Source organism: Chlamydotis macqueenii, chromosome 2 (assembly GCF_036417535.1).
Source record: "Chlamydotis macqueenii isolate bChlMac1 chromosome 2, bChlMac1.mat, whole genome shotgun sequence".
In the NCBI taxonomy this organism is placed as follows: Eukaryota; Metazoa; Chordata; class Aves; order Otidiformes; family Otididae; genus Chlamydotis; species Chlamydotis macqueenii.
The window spans coordinates 120,957,479-120,978,179 of record NC_141557.1 but is presented as its reverse complement, the minus strand read 5'-3'; the positions used below and the strand labels follow the sequence as shown (position 1 = coordinate 120,978,179).

Below are 20,701 nucleotides of genomic sequence, written 5' to 3'. Positions count from 1 at the left end.
CTCTTGCTTGCTGAGATGTGAAAAGGCAGCATACTTCTTTATTCAGAGTACTGCAATGTGTGTGGTACTAGACCAGCTGCTAAAAAGTTACACTACGGTTTGCAGACATTTTTTTTTAAACAGAACTTTTTGCACACAGTGCACAAGGCCACCTCTCCCTGCATGAGTCCAATTTTCTGAAGAAGAATAAGAATTAATCAATATTTTCTTTTAACATATAACAAACAGTTGAACCAAACAATTATGTAAACTGGAAATGACCCAAAATGCTAACAGTTTGGCAGCAGTAAAGTGAAATGCATTGTGGTGCACATGTGCATTTTTGTCCCCCTTTTCCCCTCCACAATAATCTGCACTTAATAGGAATATTTTAAACTATGTAGCTAAGCAACAGAGGTAATTGTTGCTTTCTAGAGCTTTTGTTAGGCACTCTAACACAGCCCAAATATGCATAATTAGGTATAATGTCTATAAATCATTATTGTACACATGTGGGTAGTTAAGTGGATTGAGAGAATAGTTCAATGAATTGGACATATTCACTGAAAATGCTTTTTATTTGTTTTCTGTAGTTCATAATACTTTAAAATTATCATAACCCTTTACACTTTCTCTTAATAGCTCGCTGTGTTATTGAGAGAAACTTCATTTGCATTTTAGACTATGCTTAATTTATTATTTAAACCTCGAGTTCTTCTGATTCAGGAGAGGACAGACACATCTTATGAAATAGTCTGTGCTTGTTTATTCATCCTCCTTTCTAGGAAGTAAAATGTTAAATTTTTCAGTTTATGTTGAATAGATCCCAACAAAAGAATGTACCCTATAATCAGCATTATTGAAGGGGCTAGTGTTGTGACTAAATTTTTCCCTTCATCCAAAAATGCTTTTAGTTACTATGGCAATATTTACTTGATCCTGGCAAACCAGTGTTGATTTTAGAGAGATAATTACCAGAAAGGAAGATGATGGAGATGTATTTTTGAGTGTCCTTGTCAGAGGAAATGTTTATAAAAAATTAAATGAGATACAAAAGGCATATTGTCTTCTGCACTGACAACCTCTCCTACATGCAGCCTCTATTACCTGCTGGCTGCTACTTTTCTTCTGAAGAAAGATGTTTGTAAAGACAGGATGCACTTCAGTGGTGTCTTTAACAACTCCTTTATGAGTCTGTACATAACAACCATTTCTGTTTGGCTGTGCATGACCTGATCTATCACTTAATGTGGCAATTGCAATGGTGACCAGGAGCTTGTCCTTTGTGAAGTAATGAGGGTTTTTTCCATCAAGGTCTTTCATGGGATCTAAGGTGACTGTAATTAGGGTCTATTTTGAGAAAATATTTGGGAATCTTAGATGAAAGAAAAGTGGAAATAGATCAGAGGATTTTTAAAAAGTGTTTGTGTGTTCTTGTATATATATCTATATATGCATATATTATATAGATTTTGTGCCTATATAGTATCTATGTATGGCATATTGTATTTATATGAATGTATATGAATGTGCATATACTCTAAGATAATATATGTCTTCACTCTCATTCAAAAATGACAACATATTTATTTCTCATATAGCTTTAAAGCTGTAATATAAAGTAGATATAAACTTGGAAGGGCTTTTCCTAATGCTACAAGCAGTGATTTCAAACACAGCCTTGGTGTGAACTCAATAATTTCAGAGTACCTTTGAGTAAAGAAATGGCAATTGGTAAGTAAATATCTTCATATCACATCTACAAGGTACAAAAAGCAGTTGTTCTTACATATTTTTCTCTTGCTTTTTTTTTTCTGATGCAGAGGGAAGTACTCCAAAATCATCTGAGGAAACCCCTCATTCGGGTGGGCAAGAAAATTCTAGTCAAAGAAAAGATAACTACTCCGGCTATCAAGATGCCGTGGCCAAATCTTTGATGAACATGGAAAAATTAGCAAAAGATGCACGCAGTCAAACAGTGGCAGAAAATCTAAATGATAGCGGCATTCAATCCTTAAAAACAGAAAGTAATGACACTGATGAATGTTACATGATTAACTCAGCTGACGGAAAGGAAAAGACTGTTATTTCTGACCCAAAATACTGTTCATCTGAGGACAATGAAAGTAACTCTGAAATTATGGACAACGAGTGGGACAGCTCCTCAAATTTCTCAGAAGAAACTAGTGTAAAGCCCCATGTAACTCAGAAGTATACTATAGAGTGTAATCAACCTAAAACCCTGGAAGTCCCAGAAATTAAGAAGGAAGAAGTAGAATTTGGCCCTTGTGAAACACTTTGTGACTCAGAAAGAGAGCTAAGAGCACCCCAGGAGTCTCACCCAGATCCTTTTGAGAAAAGAATTCAGAATCCCTTCCCTGAAAGTGAAGAAGACGACAATGAGTGCCTGTCAGAAACCACAGAAGTGTCGGTTGAGCTGGACAAAACAAAAGGCAACTTGAGTTTGCTAGAACAAGCAATCGCTCTGCAGGCAGAGCAAGGGCATGTGTTCCACAGCAGCTACAAGGAACTGGATAGGTTTCTTCTGGAGCATCTAGCAGGGGAAAGGAGACAAACCAAAGTTATTGACATTGGTGGGAGACAGATATTTAGCAACAAACGTAAGGAAGTATTTTTGGCTGTTCTTACTGGCTTAAGCATTTATCCTGTGACTGATAGAGGATTCTGAGCTGGGTTTTATAGCAACTGTAAAGAACTTGGAATTTAGCTGGTAATTTTGTTAATTATGTACCTTCACACTAGTGCCTTACATCTAACCAGGTTAAACGCTAGGTACTTGGCTTCCTGCCAAACCGCTATGTGAAATGATCAGTAATGGGTACTAAAAGGGCTCTGTAGCTGGCACTGACACTCCTTCTCCTCCTTTTCCTCCTCCTCCTCCACCTCCTCCTCCATAGGGTGCTAATACATACCTCCTAAATTTCAGCAGCCAAAAGAGAAGGCACTGAAATGGTGCTTAAGGAAAGGTTAGGGTGAAAACGTGGCCTCTCCCAAACATACCACATAATTCCTGTTTCTGAGTTCAGTCTACTTCACATATCAACACTACATTTTGCTACAGCCAGCACTTCTGAGCCAGGAAAGCACAAGCCGTGCTCTTCTGGCTCATTCACCATCAGCAGAATTACCAGTAAGTTCCAAAATCTTTATTGTTTCTGACGGTTTGTGGCATCCTACAAAGCTGTAGGAACATTGCTCCATTATCAGTACTTAATCAGGCTTCCAGAAGTGGACATTTAAAAGACTTGGGTTTGATTTGAAAACTGGGCTGTGTCATATGAAACTCCTCAATTTAGGATAATTACAGAACATCAAAAGATGTCATTTTATCAGCACAGTCCTTGCTTTAGTAAGTAACAACACATTAATCTCTCCTTTGACTTTTGCTTTTGGACTTTCAAATATAGTGAGGTCACCCTAGCATTGCTGCAATTTCTGCTTTTGATAAACTTTGGTATTTTTACTTTTACTTTAGAGTAGTCCCTGTGGACAATACAAATATTGTAGTAGTTTAGTTATCTAAAGAATTTAGTGTATAAGAAAACTGACAATTTTTTTTTAGAAGTTGCAACTATAAAATATTTGGTTTAGTATTTGGGAAGAATATGCATGCATCTCATTTTTCTGTCTCAAGCAGTCTTTTCATTAGCATGTCTTAAGCTGTGCATGCATGGCATTAGTCTACCTCCCCGCTAAAGTACATGAACCTTTATTTGCTCAGATGCCTATGGTATATGCAGGCATTTTACAGATACCTTTTCTTATCCTGAGACCAACAGTGTTCACCAGGTTCACATTGGTGTTAATGTGACTTTCTCACAGCACACACAGGAAGGAGCAGTGATGGTAAGCATGTGGCAGAATCTGACCCTTCCTGATTTGCCTCATATTATTATTAGCTGTAGTTTATAGGTGTGTTCAGAGGTAACACTCATGGAGGAACAAATGAGGCATTGTTCAGGTTGTGTAAACATCATATGTTTTTAGTCAATGAAGTATCAAGCACACAATTTTTTTCACTTTATATAATTAATTCATTTTTATTTCTAAAAAATACACCATCAAATCCATCAGCTCTTAATTTTCTTTCTTGGACCCTACATCCAAAAAACATAGATTAGATTTATATTTTTCCATCTTTTTAATGATAAACCTTTCCAATTAGTGGGGGAAAAATTAAATCATATTTCAAAGTCCCTCTATTTTCTGTCCACTATTGCAGCACTTTCCATTTGCAGTGATTCTAAAAGGCATGTGGTCTCCTGTTGATGCTCAGTCTATTTTCTTTCCTCCCTATTTTTTTTTTTTTAACCTAAAATCTTGCCAGGAAGTTTAACTCTCTACTATCTCTGGCAATCCGGACCCTAAGCATGTCCTACCTCGCAGTCCAACAAAATTAGCTCGGAGGAGACTGCTCCCTGTGCTGGCTGCAGCTGTTTTCTCCCCCAGTGCCGAATGCTGTTGGCAGCCAACCACAGATGGAGCTAAAACCATCCTCAGCAATTTATGCGGCCACTTCCTCCAGATTTCTCACAAGAGAATTTCTGGACCAGAATTCAGTCCCTTCTCGCCCAGACTTTTGATCCTGCATTGGAAATCAAATGAAGGCTTTCTGACCAGTGCTTCTTGCACAATTCTAGGTACTTGAAACAAAAACTGGGAATGCACTGCAGCCGTTACAGAGTGGTAGCTGCGGGGCTGGGCTGAGACCTCGCCTTTGAAAGGGTATCGGCTGCTCCATGTTTTCAGTGTCTTTGTGGGCTGCTCTACAAAGCGGCATTGCCATGTGTACCAGAGGGAGCTGCTTGCCTTGCCTCTCAAATGTGAAGTGGCATGTATTCAGTTTCCTAACAAAGAACCTACAGCCTAGAGATCGGCGATATTTAAGTCATGGCTGCTGGTTGAAATGCTTTTTGTTTGTTTGTTTGTTTGTTTCACACCTCAGCTTTTATTTGGTCGTCCCAGCTTCCTGGAGTCTGACATTAACAGAGTAAAAGATTTCTGCTTTTCTATTTATTCCTTTATACATCTTGCTGTCGGGTGGTGCTGCCAGTTTTCTGGCTTATTGGATTGTGGCTTCTGTCCTGTTTGAGGCTCTGAATGGAATAAATGGCACTGCAATCCTAATGCTATATAGTTTAGCACATAAACGGCATATGGGGAGGAGGGAGCCCTTCTTTAAAGGACACTGTGAAAACCTAGAGATATTTAAATCGCACACATCTCTGTTAAAACTTTGTGCAGGGATTACATCTGACGTACAAAATAGAGAGTATCACATTGCTAGGATCGCTCATCTGAGTGCAGACGGGGGCTAAAAACCAAACAAAATCCTTGTCTGATTTCTCTACAGATTCACCCAGGCCTGAAAAGAGAGAAACCAAATGTCCCATCCCAGGATGTGATGGCACAGGGCACGTGACTGGGCTCTACCCTCACCACCGCAGTCTCTCAGGCTGTCCACATAAAGTTAGAGTGCCACTAGAAAGTGAGTATCGTCACCCTGCAGTCCAGAATAACAACTGGATCTGGCCTGATATTGTGAGTAGTGTGTGCTCATGCTGGAAAAGAAACCCACTTTTTCTGGGTGAGATTGCAGAACGAGGCTGAGAGAGGAGCCATCGGGCGTCCTTTGCCCTCCAGCTCTTAGTCACAGTCCTACTTCCCACACTTGTGAAGGTCAAGTGCTCCTTAGCATTACAGTAGGATCCTCAGGTGGCCTGGGAAGAATAAGGTCAGAGCCAAATTGTCCCCATGCTGACAGCAGACCTGCATGTTGTAGTCTTATAAATCTTCAAGATCTTACTTGCCCATGCCTTTGCTAAGGCATGCAGCACAGACATCGCCTGCTTGTTTCAGAGCTGCAACTTGATTTGCAGTAGTCGCACACCAAGGCTGCTGGTTTTCACTGCCGATAACCAAGAGGCCTGGGCATGCTTATTCAGAGATGTTTCCACTGGCCCCCTTACCACTGAGCTCAGAAAGACTTCTTCCATGGATATATCCCAGCATTCTTCCACAGCAGGTCTCTCTCTTATGACTGTGTCATGCTAACCCTTTTATGCCCAGTCTGGCCTAAATTTTCTTGCTTATTTCTAACTCTGCTGATCTGACTATATTGGTCCGTGTGTGTGTGTGTGTAATCCTGCAATGTGATGCAATGAAATGCTGCATAGTAAGCCAAAACCTAATGTGAAACTATTCGCTTAAACAATCTAGTTACTTAAATTGTTTTTGTGGTGGCATGCATAACAACAAATTAAAAGGATACTTGCATTTTACCAACATCCCGTTCCTAACTATAGCTCTCTTTTTTAAAAAAAAATCTGATACTAAACTGTATGTATGCAAACATCTGCTGAGTTAAGCAGGCTGCTGCATTTGGAAGGCCTTAGCAACATTAACTTCCTAAAAAGTTAAAATTAACAAGTCCTTGTTAATCATCATACTTCCAATCAGATGTGTTCTGTCCTGCTGATAAAACAAAATCCCCAAAAATAAAATATAATTTGATTCCTTGACAGAACTGTGCACCCGAAGGGGTAATGCAGTACTGAAGTCGTGAGCGTAGACTTAGAAAGACGTATCCTGTTTAACATAGATGTATATCTTAGTCTTAGTAAAGATGATCCACATCAAAGGGTGTAAGAAATGTACATGCAAGAGATTGTAACCACTGCTGAGAGTGTAAGTAGCTGCTTAGGAGCATGACCAATTGGTCCAGTGTAGTTTCAGCACAGCTCAGGTGTTCAGAAGATTCAAAGGGTTCAAAGGGGACATATTCAGATCAGATCATCTTACTCAGGTACTAGGCATAAAAAGCCTTCCTGTACCTAAGAGCTTGCCCTCTCTGAGACAGAGAGAGACTGCAGCTATACATAGAACTATTGTGTGGCCCAGGGCTCCTCTATCACCCTGCTTTTCTGATTGACTGTTAGCTGTGTATGAATCAGAGGGTAAATGGCATCATGATGTAGCATACTTGCTAACTTACACCTTTGTTCTTCTAAAGTCCCTAGAAACAATTATGTGCATGTGCAAAATCACAATACAGCAATATAGAGATAAATTGGTTTGTGCTGGAGACACCAGCCTTTGCCTCTCCTTTTTTTTTTTTTTTTTTGTGGTCAAAATGGAACAGAATTGAGAATCTGAGTGCAAAGAAGAAATGTTCATACTCAAATGTTTGTTTTTTAATATATATCTTTTTAATTGCTGCATGTTTATTATCACCTCTTTTTTATTATTATTATTCCTGTTTAGTTCTTGCCATGCATGAAAATGTTTTAAAGTGCCCCACCCCAGGATGCACTGGAAGAGGACATGTCAACAGCAATCGCAACACGCACAGAAGGTAGATGGAAAAGTTCCTGTCAATTTAAAATCTAACATGTACTCGGGAATAAGTTGAGGGGCACATCTTGGAATTAGACATTATGTACTGCATTGCAGAACGCCTATGAACTGCAAGGGTAGCCTGTATTATTTATAACCAATAACTGCATTCGGTTCATTTGGTTTCATTATATAAAAAATGGTTGCACCACTGAGGAGGGCAATTCCACTACCATTTTTCACAAATGAGATTTTAAACTACAATTTCGTCACAGTCTGCACAGTGAAACATCATAATGTAAAAAGAGTAGGAATGAACAAATACATTATTACTACTACAACTGGAAAACCCAGTGGAAACCAAAGCCTCTTTCTTTTACACCACATCCATGGTAGTCCTTGGCAGGAACTTCCCATCAAGGCACATTCCCTTTTAGCAAAGCAGAAAATTTTAAATGGAATATCTTAGAATCCATGTGTAAAACTAACTCCATTTATTACCCTCAGGAATGTCATCTTCCCTTTTGGAACACTCTTGTCCACTTAACTTGCTGCCTGCAGGGAGAAAGTAAAATTGGGAAAAGCCTTCCAGACAGCAGCTGGGGAATCACAGCTGGGCTGCAGGTGAGGCAGAGAGCTGACGTGCTCTGTCTCCAGCAAGCCACTGCTGTCAGCATGGCTCTTCTCAGTAGTGCTTTCTGCTGGAGGCCAGCAAGCCAAAATATTTTATTATAGTGATCCTGCAAAAACATAATGTCAATCTTACAATCAAATTTGGTTCAGAAAAATTTCAAAATGAACTTTCTTTGTGGAACTGAATTTTGGTGTGATTTTCTTTTTTTTTTGCTGCTGATTGATTGATTGGTTATTGTATAAGTATAGCAAAATCAAGGATTATCATACTATATTACTATCTTTAATACAAAAACTTAGTCTTTCTCAGAGAGATTACAAGATCCTCTACAAGAACACATAAGGAACCAGTAAATATTTTTTCATTGTGCTTCCTGTTTTAAATCCCCAGTCATCTTTGCAGCATATTAGCTGTTTCATAAGCAATCCATGAATAGGGTAAGAAAACATGTTCTAATCTAAGAAATTAAATAGCAAAAAAAAAAAAAAAAGAGAAAGCACAACTTGAAATGACAAAATCTGGTTTTTTTTGGTAACAGTCACTCACATATCCCTGGTTTTTTTCCCAATTCACTTTCCTTTTAATCAGCAGGAGGCATATATGCATGGTTTAGCTGATAAAGTAAATGTCATTTGTCAAAAAATTTACTAGTGACTTGCCAGCCACAAAACATCAAAGCTGAACTGGGGAACACTCCTACATGATTTAGTTTCCAGATATATCACCTCAAATATACAGATTTCACAGTTTCACATTAAGGGCTGAAAAGCAGATGAATCTGGACTATAACAGCAGCAGCTCCCGTAGACGCACAGGGCACCAGAGAAGTTTAAAGTCATTGGGTTGCACAGCACACATTTTCTTTACTTAATATTTAATTTTAATGGGTTTTTTTTCTTGTTTTTTTTTTTTTTCTTTTCACCTTGCTTTTAAACAGTCTTTCTGGTTGTCCAATTGCTGCAGCTGAAAAGTTGGCAATGTCCCAGGAAAAGAACCAACTTGAGTCTCCAAAAGCTGGGCAGTGTCATGATCAGACTCACAGGTAGGAGCCCTCATGAACTGATCTCTCCAAAGTATTTCTGCACAAACTCTGTTGATCATTCCTCAGGTCTTTCACCCATTTCAAATTTAGCTACAGAGGTAAGTCAGTATTCCAAGATGAACCTCTGCAAAGCTAAATGACTTGACTGTGTCTCAAAATTATCAAGCAGCGTTCTGCTAGTTCTTGTGTGTGTGGCTGACGTTAAAGACAATAGATATATATGTTGAAAAGCAATAAAATATATTCCTACTTCAATACAAATAGCCTAATCAATGGTTCTCAAATGTGTTTCTCTTGTAAACCAAATCTATCTTGCTGAAATGTTTTAAACAATTTTCAAGAACTGTTCCTTTATTAAAATATTTTGACAACTGAAACTTGATTAAAGATCTCTTTGACCTTATTGCATATTTAACAGCATACCACTCATTTATTTTGTGATTCTTTTCAGAAGAATCTTCCAGTGATCTCAGGTAGCGTGTTGTATTGGCATTGCAGTTTTCTGAAAGGGTTGAGAACTCTGCTTATTCTATTTCCCCACAATTGAATCATTCCTATTTTGAGTTTCTTTATTTTAAGTTTATTGGTTTAATTAGTTTAATTTATTTTTTTTTATACAATGGCATCAAAAAGGGGAAGCATTTTTTATTGCAATTGTATTTTGTTTGAGAGTTATATGGACCCTACAGACAAGCATAATTTGCACATCATTGGCACCACGACCATTACAACCTATTATATTCAGGTCTATTTGGGGACACTTTAATTTGTGGATTATTGACATGATCAGCTCTAATGGTTCCTTCAGAGCCATTATAGAATATTATGTCCATGTGTCTGCCAACTGCACGTGCCTTAACTCTACATATGAAAAGTCCTTAGGAAATTACTAAAGACAAGTAGTTATTGAACAGTAAGTAAATGGAATAACACACCATAAATCATTCTTTCCTCCCAAATAACAGAACCAATTATTTTGGATCATCTTATACTATATTTATACCATACTTATTCACAGTAAAGTGAGAACAACAGTGATGCATAAAACTGCAAGTCCTTTGCCTAGCAAAAATCTAGACAATTTTGAGACATAAAGGAAGCACCATGCTACAGTGGTAATCTAGAAGTAAATCAGTGTCTTTTATGTAAATAGCCCACACTGTTACTAGAGAATACTAGATTTTTTTTATGTCCGCGGCTTTGAACATCTATGAAGTCAAAGTACTCCAACTACTACTAGGTCAGCCACCATATTTACATTATTTATTTCTTGTAAACACCTGCCAGTGAGATTCAAATGTGATAACACACTTTCTGACACTGAGATACAACCATATCCTGTTTTTCAATAAAATATTGTTTAAAGATATTCTTATCTTTCTCATTCATTCTTTTCCTTCTCTCTGCAGGACAAATTTAGCAAAGCAGCCTGAGGTAGCTCAGTTTAATTACAGAACTTCACAGCCGGTTACCTCCTCCAGAGCCACCTTGACAAAAGAACAGGAGAAGTTTGGGAAAGTACCATTTGATTATGCCAGCTTTGATGCACAAGTCTTTGGCAAACGCACAATAGCACCTGTGGCACAAGGACGAAAAACACCCCAGTTCCTAGAATGTAAGCTTGAAATTCCATTATCTCTTGGAAAATGGGCAAAATGTCAATGACTTTTTTTTTTTTTTTTGCTTGTTTTACTTTAAAACGTCTTGAATTCAAAAATTATCTATAGGAAGCATCTTTAACCACTTGTGGCCAGAATGCTAAATGCTAAATGCTAAACACTAGTTTGCTAAATACAGAATGCTAGAACAGTATATATCATCACTATAAGCTTTATTTGTTTGATGTTTATTTTAAATGCAATTATCAGGGGAAAAGAGGAGCAAAAAGGAATGGTTTATGTTTTATCTGTTATATTCTTCCTTAGCTAAATTGTGATATCTTTATGTGACAGGATACTGCCATGAGAATTTCTACGGAATGTGTCTGCACAAGACGTAATGAATTGTAGTACAGAGAAATCCAAGTTAGGTTTTAGAAGGCATTTCAGATACCTTTTATATGCATCCATACAGGTATTATTCCTCCTAGATGACCATGTGCCTCAGCTGCATTACTTCCAGGCCTGGATTAAATTTGTTTTGATATCTCATATTTCTGTACAATATCATATTTGTAGTGCAGATATATCCAATGTATCAAATTGTTATCAAGATTCCTCTGCTTGCATCACTTACAGATTTGCTGAGGTACTACTCTGTACAAATGAGATACCCCAGTGTGAACATTATTTATTATTATTGGAGATTATTTATTGCAGATGCTCTTCACAATCTGCATGGGAAACTTCAGCAAGATTCTGTCATTGTATTGATCATTAGAATATAGTCTTTAGTTCAAAGAAACAAATGATTCTTTTGCCATGAGGCAAATGGAAGAAAGGGTTTTATTGCACCATATTTGGGTTCAGAAGAGAATAGATCTAAAACAATGTAACAAAAGACTCTTTAGTTGGTTTTAGTTTTGTACAGGACAAAAAATTTTGAAAGCAAAAGAAAAAAGGAAAGCAAATTGCATCCCACTTATCTCAACAAAACAGAATATTCTTACCAAGGTGAACAGAAAAGCAGAAATTTGTATATATGTAAATATAATATAATATAATATTATACTTCTAATACTGCATAATATTCTATATGTTTTATATATTATATTATATTTACATATATATTTGCTTATGTGTCTGTTACAACAAACACACATATATATGTTTGTGGGTATCTATGTGGTTGTGTATATATATAAATACTCTATTTAAAATTGCAGATGAAAAGTAGATATTTATCTGGCCTGGAAAATAGGCTTGTTCAAATGAATGCAAATATGTGCATTGCCAGCTTCTTGGGTGTTAGACTTTTGCAATTTTTTTTTGTAAAACTGAATATTCCCTTTAGCTGTCTCTTTGCACAGATGTATGTCTATTTCACAGGTTCATTTCAAGGAAAAAATGATTGAAATGTTCTTATACAAATGCAAATCCATATATATGCAATTTATGTATAATGTATATCAGGGCTGAAGTTTACAGCCTGTTGTTCTTGCAAAGATTGCAGTGTGCAGCTATTATTTTAATGGAAAGGTGGAAGTAAAAGAGCAGGTGAGTGCTTTAACTGTGCAGATATACAGAAGTTGGCAATAAGAAGCTGATGATGCAGTGACTGGTTCAGTATCCTGTGTAAATATGTAGCTAGCCAAAAGCCCATCATTAGCCCTCTGTGGATTCTGCACTTATAAACTTGATTTGTTAACAAAATATGCATCTTTCACAGCCTGCCTTTTTTTTTTTTTTTGGTCTTTCAGAGCGGGCAATGGAAAATCCACTTTTTTGGTTTTTAAATATAATTTGAAGTTAACTGTAGTAACTGCTAAAAATGTAAACCCTCTTGCTTGTACTACAGTTTTACAGTAGGGCAGATAAACGTATTTTCATTTGCACTGGAGAAAGAGAGAACTGAATCATGAGGCTTTTATGTATCGCTCTACTGAAATGCCTCCAGTACTTAGAAATACTGAATATAGCATTCAGCTACCGTCAGTGCACAAGGACAAGTGTTGCTTTTAGAGCATCCCAAGTTTGAGGAAAGAAGAGTGTCTTGAATGTCTTGTGTAGGTCTTAGCATTAAAATGCACTCAGCAAAAACTCCACATCCAAAAGGATCCAGAGCCTTGAGGCTCAGATCTTTATGGAGCGAGCAGATGGCTATACACAGAAATGTTCTTGGTGTATCTGGGTGTAGGCTGAGAAATTGGATTTTGCTTCATTTATCTTTGTAGGACACTGTGAGAGCCACAGACAAAAGAAGCGATTATTGCTTACTAAGAGCTGAGATCATGGTGCTGTGTTTTCCCTGCTACAGTTAATGACATCTCAAGCTCCAAAATCCAGAACAGAGAGCAGAGTTCTTTCTACCTGTTTTAAAGTGCTGCTGCTGGAACAGAAAATAAAGAACCACACATACCACTTTTATCTGTGAAAATGCTTTTCTGTTCACCTGTTAGTTTTTCATTCTCAACTTACCTCTTTGTGCCTAGTAAATCCACGTATTATTCCAAATGATAGCCAACAGAAGGCAGTGAGCTAAGATCGGTTTTGTGCTGAATGTTCTTTGTCATTATATTTTTCAATTGATTAAAGGGTAGACTTACATTTTGAAAAATTTCCACAAAATCAGGACTGAATATTCCTAACAGGTAATGTTCTTATCTGACTGCTGTGGTTCATTCAAGAGGCTGGTCCTGTTCTCCTTACTCACATAAGCAAAGCTATTTAAATAATAGACTTTTCATTTAAGCAGGGTAAGCAGTGTTGTTTTAGCTAAGACTGGACAAGTCACTGTTGTTTTTTACACAATAAAGCTCCAAGAGGAAGCCTTTATAAGGATATGTTTACAGTTGCATTTGCCCACCAGTGTTGTCAGGTCACAACGGATAACACAGTGATGCTTGTTTAGTCTTTCCTTGGACATCATTGCTTTTAATACTTGAGTAAAAAATGAGTAAAATCTGAGTAAAAGTCTCAGGTGCTTTGTTGAAAGATATGTATTTTCTGGGTATAAATTAAATTATCATGTTTCTGAAGCCATTTTTACAACAAACCTTTACTTCCAATAGGAAATGGATTGTTTTAAATGTATTCTGTGAATATTTTAATGTGTGAAATTGTAGTCTGAGAAACAAAACTATTTAACGGGGAAAATCTCATACATGCAATTGCTAATCAAATCTTTCTTCAACAGCAAAGCATTTTTCAAATCCAGTGAAATTTTCTAATCGACTGCCTAGTGCTAGCGCCCACACACAGAGCCCTTGCCATGCCAACTCTTATAGCTACGGTCAATGTAGTGAAGACACCCACATAGCAGCAGCTGCTGCTATCCTGAACCTTTCCACCCGCTGCAGGGAAGCAGCAGAGATCCTCTCCAACAAACCACAGAGTCTGTCTGCCAAGGTAGGGTAGTCCAAGAACCTGGAGGGTGTGCTAGCTACTGAACTGTGCGAATAAACTGTCTTTCATGTTAGTGACTGCATTAAATCCCAAAAAGGAGGCTTCTGTTTGCATGCTCTTTTGAAGAGAGACAGAGAAAAAAACAGTAATGTAGTGACCAGCTCTGATAAAAATAATAAATAGCAGGAATTATGTTGTTACTCTTTTCATAATCGAGCCCTAAATACAAGGGGGGAGTTTTGTGGGAGGAAAAAAGAAGGATATTTGAAATTTAGCAACAGTCCATGGGGAATAATGAGTTAGATCTGTTTAAAAAGGGAATTTTCCTCCCTCTGGAACCTGCCATAAGCAATCATTTTGCAGGCTGATTAAAAAATTAAATAAATAAAAATCATATGATTAATCAATATGACATTTTGCTAGCAATGGAACAGAACTACACTTATTGAATCTGTTGTGTTTGGAGCTCATGACAGTTTGACAAGGTGTAGGGAGGGAAATAACAACTGACTGGTAAAATTCTCCTTTCTGCTGGCAAGAGAGGAGAATCAGGCCCACAGCGTTTGGAGACAGACAATTTGGGTGAGTCTGTCATAATGGAAAGCTGCCTAATATCGTAGATGTTTGTGTGGCTTTCATGTTTTGGTTTCTGCTCTGCGTTTCCTCACAGATCTTTACGATTTACAAATGATACCGTGTGTGCTATGAGCCTTATTTTCTGTGCCATTACGTGGTATTATATTGCTGATGAAAATAGACAAGATTTTCTTCTGATGACTGTGGTTGTGGAAGCACTGTTGTTTATTATTTGTATTAAAGTCACACATGCTCCACTACAATGCAACTTTTCAAAGCTCTGCATAGATGAGAGGGTGCCATTACCAGAACATGAGAAGAAATCACTGGAGAGTGAAGAGAGGTGTATTTATCAAAACACAGAGTAGCAGGTGTGTTTCTGCTGTGGGACTCTGAGTCATGATGTGTGCTTTAAAAGACAGATGACCTATTTCTCTGGAAGTCAGTGTCACTCTGCCTTGTCTGTTGTAGCACCAGGCTCAGTATGGCTAGAGGTGGCTTCCACAGCTGTTGGTCTACGATTTGGTTGGGTTTTCATTGCTGACAGGTTAGCTATTATTCTTCGAGTGGAACCATTAATTTTACCACCAGTGAAACACCTTTTTAGGTATTCCAAGCCTTGTGCCTTTGTAGAGTGGTATGCCCTACTTTCCTGCCTTTGGCTTCTACTTGTGTAGTGTTGGATCTTGAAACAAATGTAGGGTGATGCCCCAGGCTTGATTTTTCAGAGTGCATCCACATGCATCCTCTGTAACTCAGACATTATCTGCCCCAAAGACTGCTCACAGAACTTCTCCCAGATGACAGATCTGTCCCTGATATCTGCTGCAAAAAGCTCCTTCGACCAGTCTTCAATAGAGACTTCTAGCAGGGAAGTGGAAACTGATCCCAATGGCTGGATTAAATTGCTGCCGCAGCCTTTGGCTGACCTCGACAACAGACCTTTCTTGCCAGAGAAGAGCAGTAAAGGGACCAGACATAACCCAAAGATTTTCTCCTCCATACCTGCTTCACAGTTGCCAAATCATGGGGAAGGTTAAATGGAAGTTAACATAAGAATATCAATGTGGAGGGACACTTGGGGCACATAGGTTACTCCTTTTTCACAGCCAGCAATCCAACCTAAAAGAAAATCACCTGCATACCTTGCTATCTGTCTGCCTCCACTTTTGCCAGACTTTCTGGAGGGCATACTGCTACAAAACAACTGACAGAAGAATCAGAATTAGCTTCTGGCCAGAACACAGGCAAGTAAGCCCCAAACAATTTTGGTGGCCAAAATCACACAAAACCCATTTTTATTTGGTTTTGGCTATTTATTACTTTTATCATAGAGAAATCAAATTAAAAAAAAATGTGGAAATAAGTAGCCAGACTCTCTTTAATGAAGATGCTTTCTTATTTTAAAATATGAAGAAAAAAATAAGGTTATTTTTAAAGAAACTGCTATCCATTTATCAACGTTTGTGAATTATTTTGTGGCTGTTATTTTCCACAAAGGTAAATGTTTAACTGCTAGAATATCTTACAAATTTTTAGATTATATACAACATCTCTTGAGATTTTATCAATGTTTGTAGTCAAATAGTGAAGCATCAATGGATAACTACAGAGTTAACAATTTCCTTTTTATACTCTTGACAGCATACACATTCAACAGGTCTGAAAATACCTGTGTAGGGTGGTTATGTTCAAATCTCTCAGCCCTGCCCCTTGCCACATTCCTTTGTTCCTTTGCCAAAGAAAATCTAATTAGCATCATCCATACTTTAGGTGATCAAAGCTCCTGACTTGCAAAAGTGTTTGCTCTTTACATGAGCATCAGGCAGCAATCCAAGCCATGACACTTTGCAGGCGGGAGGCAGTGTGGTGGTAAAGCAAGGGGCAGTGGGGCTGGGGAGGATTTCCTCAACTTGCAGGAAATCCTTTGCAATTGTCAGAGCTGTAAAAATATTGTGTTTCTAAGTTTTAAAAGCAGAACTTGAACTTCAAACATTTCAAGCAAATGTCATTTTATTCACTCAGAGCATCCGTATGTCATCTTGCTTAAACAGGTGGGAAAAACACCAAGACACTGTTTAGCACAAGTGTATTCCTGAAGTTTTTTTTTTTCTTTCTGTCTCTCAGATTTTATTTCTTGACCTCCAGAGTGTTGTTCTTTTTTCAGTAAGAGCTGGATGTTTCAACTTGAATGTTCAACACGTTTCTGTCAATATAGATAACACTTAAATGAAAAAGAGAATATTTTTTACAGCACAGTTCCAAATTTCATTAATTTAATGAATTTTCAGATATATATATATATCACATTTTCTTCATATTAGTTCAGAAAGGGGAGTCTAAGCCAAAAAGGGGGAGAAAAGGGTAGCGAGAGAGAAATTAGATTATATGTTAGCAGTACCATTGGTAAGCAAAACTTCACAAAGAGATCTAATGTACAAAGATGATCTGCCAAATATTTCTAGACTAAAATTCTGAATTTATAAATTAACCAATTTAAAAAAATAAATTTATTCTGAAATGGGAAGTAAAATGGATCCTAAGTTTTCTCCGTGAGTTATCTACCAGCTGCATACAAAATACTAAAACCATCAGGTACCATGGTGATACTGTTTTAAAAAATAATTAATGCCACAATTAATGTTACATTGTCTGAGCCATTCAACCCCACAGGTGCAGACACCTGGGACTGTAATAAACTGTTCCCCTGAATATAATCCTGATCAGCCAATTCTCATGCCTTCTGTACCCCAAAACAGTGTCATGGTCTGCATTTGGTTTGTAGCTTATGTAGCATCGTTCAGCTCCCACTGAAGTACACAGAAGGACTCCCTAGAAGGCTTAGCCTGCAGTTTCTAGCACAGTGCAAGGTCTACATGGTCATAACACCCAGAGACCTTCCCTGTTTACAGCCCTCACCACATTCATGTCTCACAGAGGTAGCTGCAGGCAATACAGTTTATCTGTATCCTCATCACTACTGCTTGCCAAACATTTTGTTGACTGTTTTGGTGTTTTTCCCACCTGTTTAGACAAAATGGCATATGCACACTATGCCTTGAAAGAAAACAAAAAAATGACACTTGCTAAAAATGTTTAAAGTTCAAATTCTGGTTTTGAACAAAATTATGTCATCTCTCCATTCTTGGATATTGATGATGGTGATAATTACATCAATTATTTAAACAATGTATTTAGTACTCAGTATGTTTGACAGGCAGTCCTTTACTACAAATACCTTAAAGCCTAAATACAGGATGAAAAATCAGCCAAGAATATCACTAGGTATCATCCTGTTATACTGCCGTGCATATTGCTCCTTGAGTACATTCTTGGCTGGCTTTTCTTCATTTGAGAATTGCTCTGGGCTGAAATTGTGACTTCATTTGTGTCTCAGATGTTGTTGGGCAGTTACAAGTTTTCTTATTTTGACCCAAATTAATATTTTAGTTTACTGCATAATAAGTTAATTGCTTAAATTTGAGTCTGAAGACTTGAGGACCATGTGTATGTACTTTTATTGGCTGAGAATAGAAGAGATTGTACTGTTTTGGGTGAAATTGCATTAAGAATAGTATTCATATACATGGCAAGATGCTAGTTCCAGAGTTACTTCCACTACCACTACTGAAGAGCCCTTTTGAGGTTTCCAAACCAGACGGAACTGCTAACGGGAATGCAAAACGATTGATAATGTTGTTGCTTTGGACTTACTTAGTATTAAGTTGTATGGCTGATACCAACCAAAGAATACATAAAACCCCTTATATTCAATGATACAATCTCCCTAAGGTCACAGGTTTGAAATAAGATTCATACAGACACAATAATTCACTTTCCGATCCAGCTATGAGATAAAGCTTAACTTGTAATTGTTACTGGAGACACAGTACAAAGAATTAAATGTTGTGAGTGATCAGATGGACCAAGAGCGTATGAAAAAATGCAGGAGTAATTTATCACAAAACCCAACTTCCTTTATTGTCCTAGCTGATGTAGTTCAGTTCTAAGAACAAGGTTTAATAATGTACTAGAAAATAATCTGTAATATTTCTGTCATAAAATAAAGGAAGCTGAAAAAGCTTGACTTTAAAGTACAAAGCATTTGAAGAGGATAGAGACTATTTTTATGTTTACATATTTATATTAGTCTTCATTTTAGATAGACATTCCTAGTAGAGTACTACTTATACTTTATCTTTTCACTGAATAGATCCTGGAATAAAGAAAACATGTCTCAGTCATTTTTCTCTAATTTTTTATTCTGGAATCCTTTTTCCAGCTGCTTGTAAAACCTGTAGGGTGATTATGCTGTCACTGATGTGGGAGTAGATAAGGAGTAACCTGAATTTAATTACCATGTGTATCCTCTTACCCTCATTGATTTTTCTTCATTGCTTCAGTGAATTTTTTCCTGGTTCCCACCAGTGTAAATGTAAAGGTAAATGTAAATGTAAATAAGATCAAAGTCAGGCTCCAAAGATTTACACAGCTGCAAACTAACGTAAAGTAGGAAATAATAAAATACATTTGCATCTTTATTTTGCTTATATTTTAAAGGAAGAATCAGAACAGTTTACATTGTTTTGGTAGCTATATTTTAAATATGTCATGATAAATGGATAAATATAGGCCTGTTCGCACATGCACTAGAGTCGACAGTAATAAGATCTTGCCTTCACTGAGGAGAACACAGCCTTTGCAAGTCTGAGCTAAGCATAGTAAGTGCCATTTTCTGTCAGCGTGTCATAGCACTGCTCTAGCATTTTTTGCCATTTGCCATTTCTGTCTTTTTAGTTCCATTTTAAAATTAATGTAAAAATAAATGTGGTAAAACAAGCAAAGGAGACATATTGAGAGGAGGGTGGGATGAGAGTCGGAATGAAAACTGGAGCAGTATCTCTGACTATCCTTTCTTTTTTCCTCTGCCATTTGGAGTTTGCTATGAAGGCAGCAAAGTGATAGCTCTTTTATACCATTCTGAACAAAAAGCCATGCTGTAAACGTGTGATCCATCCCGTGATGGGCAAAAGGGGGTGTTTTTTTCCATGGCTATATTTAATCATTGTGTGCATCTGTGAGCTCACTTAAACCCCATCTGTACGCAACTTCACAAACACACAACCCAGCCTTCCCTGAGCAGAATTAGGTGCATGTTGGACAACCCAACTTCTGCGTGAATTTCAGGAAAGTGCTGAGGAAGCTTTAAATATCCATCTTAGTAAATGTTTAGCTTATCAGCCAGAGGTCCTTGTTCTGGCTAATGGTATCTATTTCTCAGAGACAATACTTTTCCTGATATTTTCCTATGCACAGGTTTATCAAGTAGGGGACCTTGATTGATTTTGGTCCATTTTGTTATTGCTGCTGCCTTCTGAGTAGTTGATGTTTTGTCAGTGACAGAGAATCTGCACTATTTATGGGTTTTGTACTACAAAACTACTGCAGCCCAGTCACATGGCTTCCTTTCCTAAGCCATCTGTCACAGAGGTCTGGAATTTTATGTGAATGTTTGTTGTGCAGACTTAACCCAAGTTTTTTTTATTATGAAAAATGTCAGCAACTACAATATTTAGCATTTTACTTTACATTGGTCATTAAACTTGATTACTGTAGCTCTGTTTCATTGCTATAGTTACATATCAACTATGCAGCCAAAAAACACTGGGGCAATCATGGCAGAGCTATATTGTCAGATCCTGGAGTGTGCGCTTGGCACTGATATAGTTAATATCTTGGATTTTTGTAACCAAGGTTTATTAATGCTGGTATAAAAATGTATTTGATATTATACAGATGGCATAAGATGTTGTGGTTACTAAGTTATTATCCAGGATAAGCTGCACTGTCAAATTCAGGGCTTAAAACTATCACAGGAGATTAAACTATTTACTAAAAAGGGGCAGAAAGATCTAACCAAAGCGTCTTAGCATGAACATATTAGAAGTGTATTTACTTCCCATAAATATAATAAAACATCTCTCTCTTTAAGCTGTATGATTGAAAATACGAACTTTGCTGTGCAGGAGAACCAAGAGGTGCTTGAGTTTCTGAACCAGAGGCAAGCAGATGGCTTGGTAGTGCTCCAGTCTAGGTGGGCATCTGTCTTAG

General features: G+C 37.5%; 1 protein-coding gene across 8 annotated transcripts in view; it reads left to right on the top strand.

The window, feature by feature from the left end:
• The window catches only part of ST18 (ST18 C2H2C-type zinc finger transcription factor), a 172,645-nt gene that overhangs the window by 123,868 nt on the left and 28,076 nt on the right, over nucleotides 1-20,701 (top strand). For 2 of the 8 annotated variants that reach the window (XM_086742326.1, XM_086742323.1), the window contains exons 2-8: nucleotides 988-1,006; nucleotides 1,810-2,600; nucleotides 5,354-5,488; nucleotides 7,264-7,354; nucleotides 8,907-9,011; nucleotides 10,421-10,626; nucleotides 13,806-14,017. In XM_086742326.1, coding sequence (XP_086598452.1) covers nucleotides 988-1,006; nucleotides 1,810-2,600; nucleotides 5,354-5,488; nucleotides 7,264-7,354; nucleotides 8,907-9,011; nucleotides 10,421-10,626; nucleotides 13,806-14,017 — 1,559 coding nt within the window. Of the gene's footprint in view, nucleotides 1-987; nucleotides 1,007-1,802; nucleotides 2,601-3,822; nucleotides 3,847-5,353; nucleotides 5,489-7,263; nucleotides 7,355-8,906; nucleotides 9,012-10,420; nucleotides 10,627-13,805; nucleotides 14,018-20,701 lie in introns of all 8 variants that reach the window. The other 6 variants (XM_086742320.1, XM_086742321.1, XM_086742325.1 and 3 more) reach the window with 5 other exon arrangements.